Source organism: Camelus dromedarius, chromosome 4 (assembly GCF_036321535.1).
Source record: "Camelus dromedarius isolate mCamDro1 chromosome 4, mCamDro1.pat, whole genome shotgun sequence".
Taxonomy (NCBI): Eukaryota; Metazoa; Chordata; class Mammalia; order Artiodactyla; family Camelidae; genus Camelus; species Camelus dromedarius.
Genome location: NC_087439.1, coordinates 66029686 through 66036961, shown reverse-complemented (window position 1 = coordinate 66036961; position 7276 = coordinate 66029686). Strand labels below are relative to the sequence as shown.

The window sequence follows — 7276 nt, the reverse complement described above, 5'->3', positions numbered from 1 at the left end:
TACCAGGAGTTCCTGTAAACTCTGGTGAGTTCTTCACTTGAGTGATTGCTGCCAGGCTGATTTCTTCAGCCTGGCTCTAGGATCTCAGCATTAGCTGTAAAGGACTCTGTAACCCCTTACTCACTGATTTGTGGGTAGACAGCAGTAATGTTAAAAGGACATTAAGGATGTTCACATTTCCTTGAGTTAGAGGAAATTTTTTCAGAAAGTAGCGAATTTATTCTGGCCCTTTTTTTCTTATGAAGTCCATGTATATAGCACAACTAGGTGAAACTGATGAGGTGATGGCTGCTATTTACTGAGCTTCTTTACAGGAGGCATCTCATTTATTCCTCATAAGAACATGCCATTGGGAAAACTGAGGTTTAGAGAGGTTAAGTAACTTGCTCAAGATCATACAGCCATTAGGTGCTCGAGCCAGAAACCAAGTCCACAAACCTCCAAAGCCTACAGTGTTGACCACTGAGATACCAAGGTGTTAACCACCTCGAAGCCTAATAGGGTCTTATAGTATCAGAGCTGGCAGGAAACACAGAGCTCCTTTTGCCTACACCCCTTATTTTTAAAAAAAATTTTATTGAAGTGTAGTTGATTTACAATGTTAGTTTCAAGTGTACAGCAAAGTGATTCAGTTATACATACACATACATATATATTTTTTCTATTCAGACTCTTTTCCATTACATGTTATTACAAGAAATTGAATATAGTTCCCTGTGTTATACAGTAGGTCCTTGTTGTTACACCCCTTGTTTTATAGAGAAGAAAACTTGTGGCATAATTTGTCAGATAGAATGCTGTTTTCTAAACCCTCAAGTTTGCCAGAATAAAAAAAAAAAATAAATAAAACCTCAAGCTAAAATTATTTTCAGTGAGATATGTTACCTAGGTTTTCACTTTTTTTTGTTAAAACAGAGCTCATATTTTATTAGTTACCCAAATGAAGGACAACACACTATGGTTTAACTAAGCCAGCAGCAAAACCACCAATCTCCTGCATATTTGGTATTGGTAAGAGGCACAACAGTTTGATAATATGTATATCCTCATATTTATAATTTACCTCATATGTTCCTTTAGCAAGAAGCAATCTTATTGTAAAAGAATCTTCATTGCTTAAGGTTCTGTGCAAGGCATTATTTTTTTAAAACATTACTTAAGGTTCTGTGCAAGGCATTATTTTTTTAAAACAACTTCATTGAGATATAATTTCACATATCTTACAGTTTACCCATTTAAAGTGTACAATTCAGTGGTTTTAGTATATTTACAGATATGCACAACTATCATCACAGTCAATTTTAAAACATGCTCATCCCACAAAGAGTCTTGTACCCTTTAGTTATCGTACCCTTTAGTTATCCTTCCCTTATCCACCCAGACCTAAGCAACCATGTCTCTGTAGATTTGCCTATTCTGGGTTTTTCATATATGAATCCTATAATATGTGGTCTTAGGTGACTGGTTTCTTTCACTTAGCATAATGTTTTCAAGATTCATCCATGTTGTAGCATGGATCAGTACTTCATTCCTTTTTATAGCAAAGTAATATTCCATTGTTTGGCTATATCACATTTCATTTGTCCAATTATCTGCTGATAGACATTTGGGTTGTTTTCACCTTTGGGCTATTGTCAATAGTGCTGCTAGAATATTCACATATACATTTTTGTTTGAACACTCCTTTTTAATTCTTTTGAATGTAAATATCAGAGTGGGGTTGCTGAGTCATATAATAATCTGTTTAACTATTTGAGGAACTACCAAACTGTTTTCCACAACAGCTGCATCATTTTACCCTCCTACAAGCAGATTACGAAAGTTCTAATCTCACCACATCCTTACCAACACTTGTTTTTTTCCCCCCTAAATTATAACCATCATAGCGGGCATTAAGTGCTATCCCATTGTGGTTTCGATTTTAATTTCCCCAATGACTAATAACACTGAGCATCTTTTCATTAGCTTGTTGGCCATTTGTGTATCTTCTTTGTATAATTAAGTCCTTTGCTCGTTTTAAAATTGTATTGTTTGTCTTTCTGTTGTTGAGTTTTAAGAGTTCTTTACATATTCTAGATACTAAACCCTTATCAGATAAAAGATTTGTAAATATTTTCTCCCACTCAGTGGGCTGTCTTTTCACTTTCTTGATGGTATCCTTTGCTGCATAAAAGATTTTAATTTTGATGAAGTCTAATTTATTATTTTTGTTGTTGTTGCTTGTGCTTTTGATGTCATATTTAAGAAATCATTGCTTAATAGAAGATCACAAAGATGTATGCCTATGTTTTCTTCTGAGTTTTGTAGTTTAAGTTCTTACATTTAAGTATTTGATCTATTTTGAGTTAATTTTTATATGCGGTATGAAATAGAGGTCTAACTTCATTCTTTTGCATTTGGATATTCAGTAGTCCAAGTGACATTTGTTGAAAAGCTATTCTTTCCCCATTGAATGGTCTTAGCACCTGTGTCAAAAATTTGTTGGACATTGATATCTGGGTTTATTTCTGGACTCTCAAGTTGATTCCACTCATTTGCATTTCTACCCTATGCCAGTACCTCATTGTCTTGATTACAGATGCTTTGTGGTAAGTTTTGAAATTGAGAGGTGTGAGTATTACTGCTTTTTTCTTCTTTTCTCAGGATTGTTTCAGCTATTCTGGGTCCCTTGCAATTCCATATGAATTTTGAAAAATTCCATATGAATTTTAAAATCAGCTTATCAATTTCTATGAAGAAGTTTACTGGAAAAGAGCACTATTTTTGCTTATGTAAATTTGGAAAAAGAATTAGCATTCTGGGAGAACAGCTCTACTCTAGTGGAAAGAAATCCCAGAATGTATGCAGCCTAGCAAATATTCCTGCTTCCCTCTGCATAATTGAGTCTTCAATAATTGAATCTTGTTAAAAATTAATATTGGAGTCCAAGATAAAGATGACTATATTGTATACTGTTGATCTTGAGAGAACACTGAGGATACATTAATTTCTTTCTTTCTTTTTTTATTTTAATGCTAGAAATACCTAGAGTCCTCTTTTACTGGGTTCAGTTATATTGTCCAAAGGGCATTGTCTTTTTCTTTTGAGCTCCCCAGGTAATTCTAATGTGGGGGAGGTAGTTAGGTTTATTTATTTTTTAATGGAGGTACTGGAGATTGAACCCAGTACCTCGTGCATGCTAGGCACGCACTCTACCACTGAGCTATATACCCTCCCGCGAGGATACATTAATTTCTTACATTTATGTTTGTACAATCATTTAAAGATAACAAAGTGTGTTCACAACCTTTCACCATCTTTTCATCATAATTATCCTGTAATTGAGTGAGGCAGGGATTTATTATTACCTGTAGTTTTCAATAAGGTAATTTAGGCAAAGAGATGTTAAGATGTGACTTACTCAAAGAAGTAAGCTAGTAAATGGGGTAACTGACCATCCTCATTTACCGAAGACCGAGGGGCTTTCCAGGATGTAAAGCTTTCAGTGCTAAAGCTGGGAGAGCCCCTGGAAAACTAGTCTGAGTAGGTGACTGTATTAGCAAGTAGCAGAGGCAGGATAACAACTCAGGCCCTTTAACTCTTCTCTTAGCACTTTTCCTACTTCATCTGACCTCATCAGGAAGACTCAACTTTCTCTACTTTGATAATTCTGCTTAAAGCTCCTCTCTTCTCTCAGCTTCTCTTGACTAATTTTATCAGAGACTTCAGCTGCCTTAATCTCTCCAGCAATCCCTTGTCTTTGGTGTCCTAGCCACGTTCTCTGTTTTCTCCTGTACGTGGGTTTAATACTTTTTTATTATGTTTCTTTCCTCTCTCCCTCAGATTGTGGGTCATAGAGGCAGGGACAGTGTTTCTCTCTCCTTCTCATGATGTGAGTGAGGGCATCATAAATATGGCTGCCTGACCAGCAGCAAGTAAGTAGACATTCAAAACACTTGACCAAGTAAATTGCCAGGGCTCACCATTTATTAAAATTCAGTTATTATTTAAGATGAACAAGAATCACTTAGTTCCAGGAACACAAGTTGTATATTTAATGCATGTCTATGTGGATCTTAACAAGAAAAACACAGCCTAGTACAAATCAACGACCCGTCTCAGAGAGCCAACTCTGGCATCCAGGGCCCCCCAGTCGTGGTAGCGCCTGTAGTCCCCCGGCCGCAGCAGGTACTGCCGCCCCCGGTAGTTGGGCATCTCGTAGAGGACCCACCAGCCCTCCAGTACGTGGAGGGAGTGGAGCTCAGTGAGCCGGAAGCGGTCGTGGATGCAGGAGCAGTCCTCTGTGAGCTCTGACACGAGGCCTCCATAGTTCTCTCTCTCATATAGCCTTATCCTGTGAGAGCTGGTCTGTCGTGATGACAAATCAAAGGTGAAAAATAAGTTGTGGGCATCACTTGATGTTAATGAAAGGGGCTAAATCAGCCTGCAGCTTCATGCAGCATGGTTTTCAAACCATCCTGTTATATATGTAACCTCTCCATATATTGCCAGCCTAACTGATTAGGGAGAGTATTAAAAATAAAGCTGACCTGACCAGAGGACTATCTTGTGGAAGAAACAAGCATTGAAATAAGGGCAATAAAAGAGATTCCTTCATAAAAAGGCACCTGTCATAACCATACTAGTGAGTCTGCGGAGAGGATTCTGACTTTCTTTTCCATTATGCTGCATATAACTGAGTCCTATCAAGCTCGTTTTAAGTAACTGTTGCATTCAGCATTTACAATAGTCTGTGTTTTCTCTGAGGCCATATGTCTGACATTTTGCCAAGTCACCTGTACCATTTGAGATTCATGCCTCAAAGTAGATCCTATTTTAGTTCTACCTCTTTTTTGCATCTGCAAATTTCTCCAGCCAAATTTTGATTTCACATCTTGAAACTGCTTGCCCTGTCACACCATTTGGTGTCATCAGAAAGTGGAAACACAAACTCCATGTAAGAGACATTAAGCAGCTCTTTGGTGAGGACCATATCCCATGAAATCCTTATCAACGATCTGTCTCTGACTCTTGTAAGAAACTAGTTGATAACAACTCCTGGAATACAAGGTGCTACTTACAAGCTGAAACATATTGTTCTAGTTTCTAGATCTGTACGTCCTTGAGAATGTACTGAAAACAAGTGCCAATACTGCCAGAATATATTATTCCTATGTTATTTTCCCATAGTCTCTCAGTGTTTTTATCATTAAAAAATAATGGTCTAGGTAGATTTTTTTCTTTACTGAACAAGGTGATTTTGATATGTATTTAGAAATTAGGGGATCAGGTGGATGCTATCAAATTAATTCACAATGTTGTTGTGATTTCTCGTGCCCTGAAAACAATCTATTTTTTAAAATGCTTTATTGAAATGAGTTAAAATGTTTCCATAGGGGAATACAGTGAAGTATAGTAAATATATCATTTTTTAAAAATGCTTGAGAATCAGCATTGCTAGTTTACTGTGAACACTAGTCCTGAGTTGAAACCAACTGACTTTTATAAGCAGGAATTTACGGCCACGAATCAGCGATGCTTTCACAATAGTCAGGTGGAAGCAAGACTCACGTAAGGAATGGCGCGGCAGGAGCGGATGGAGTCGTTGAAGCCCATCCACTGCTGGTAGTCGGAGTAGTCCCCGCGCCGCAGGAAGTACTGGTGGCCCTGGAAGTTGGGGCGCTCGTAGATCATCCAGCAGCCGCTGTCCACGCGGATGGAGTTGCAGCGGCTGAAGTAGGGCTGCAGGTTGGCATGGTCGCTGCTGCACTCGTAGTGGCGGCCCTGGAAGCCCCGGTCCTCGTAGAAGGTGATCTGCAGGTGGAAAACAAGGTGACAGCAGGAAATCAGCTGGGAGGTATATCCCCCGACTCAGTAGAGGCTCAACAGGCATGGTGTGGCACCTTGGTTGGCTCACCTTCCCCATGGTTGTTGACAGTGGGTGATCAGCGTCCAGCGTGATGGGGACAAGCGTGGCAGCTGGTATATATAGCAGGACGGCTGCTGTGTTGGCAAGAACGACACAAAAGGGGCCTGGAGGTAGTGCGGGAGGGGATTTCTATGTTCTCTCTCTTTTTTTCATTTGGGATCATGGGGCTGGGGGCTCTCATTCTTTCTGGCCTTTTCGGGTTGTCCTCACTCACTCCAGTGAAAGGAATTGAAGTCAGCAGAGCCATTATGACCTTGGAGACAAAGGACGCACTTCTCATCCTATGCAGCTCTCTAGAAATACATTACATGCCCAGTGTTTTGTAAAGTTTGCCTATGGAAACTGCTGAAATGAGATTGGTGGCTCCATCTGGGGTGGCTCGTGACCATCCTATGAGTTCCAGAAGAATTTGAAGTGCTAAGGGCAACAAAAAATCCTCTAACTGGAAGGCAATTACACTTCCTAAATTACCTCATCAGTATGACAAGCTTTTGATAAAAGTATTTTGCATATGTCTGTATAGGAAAAAAAAAAGATTATAATGGTGTATGTATAAGCTGAAATGTCAGTCATGGTTGTCAGTGAATGGCAAGATGATAGCTCTTAGTTTTATGTTTTTATTTCTCATTTTTGTTGTTTTCAATTGCCTTAATTTTCTATTATATAAATATATATTACTCTCATGAGAAGAAAAAATAAAATCAATTTGTAAATGTACAGCTTTGAGTTGCTAGTGAAAAAGCAGCAAATTTTGGAAATAGCCGTATTTTGTCTTGAGATTAAACACTTCTCCTTGGGCTAAAAAGAAAGAGGTCCCTGAGACTCTGAGACACTCCAAGAGCAGAAAAATACACAGGATCCTCCCACTCGCCTTCCCCCACCCCGATCCATCTTCTAGGGTTGCTTTTTGTTTTCAAAACTAGCATCACGATTTGCCTGAGTTTTCCCTCCCCAAAGCATCACTGTTTCATAGAACCCAGGTGACTACTTGAAAAGCTTTTTCCATTGCAGCCAGTCTATTGATTTTCTAAAATTTTCTAAGTGCTTCTAGCATTCCTCAGATACACAGAGGTAGATGACTCTAGTCACCGACTCTTTTGTCATCCTGTGTGTATGTAGGAAGGTGAAATCAAACACCTTCGTGGTTCATGACCTGTGGAGGGGCTCTAAAGGGACATCCAACTATAGATGGCAATATGTCCACGATGCCATTTGTGAAAGTCCTCAGGCAGCACATAAAGCAACTGTGCAGTTGTTAAAGGGAGAAAAATCAATAGTCGCAAAGAAAAAAAAAACGTTCCCTTGCAGCTGGCCAACCCAGACAGAGGAAAACTGGGCAGAGTCCTGCAAAGCTAGACAGTGTACCCA

At 39.1% G+C, this 7276-nt stretch overlaps 1 protein-coding gene across 1 annotated transcript; it reads right to left on the bottom strand.

The window, feature by feature from the left end:
• Positions 1–3944: 3944 nt before the first annotated feature.
• Positions 3945–5905, bottom strand: LOC105093553 (gamma-crystallin A). Its single transcript, XM_010985434.3, has 3 exons — positions 5897–5905; positions 5551–5793; positions 3945–4347 (listed from the first exon to the last, which is right to left on the bottom strand). Exons 1-3 carry the CDS (start codon positions 5903–5905, stop codon positions 4075–4077), a joined length of 525 nt encoding a protein of 174 aa, XP_010983736.1. The 3' UTR covers positions 3945–4074.
• Positions 5906–7276: the final 1371 nt, after the last annotated feature.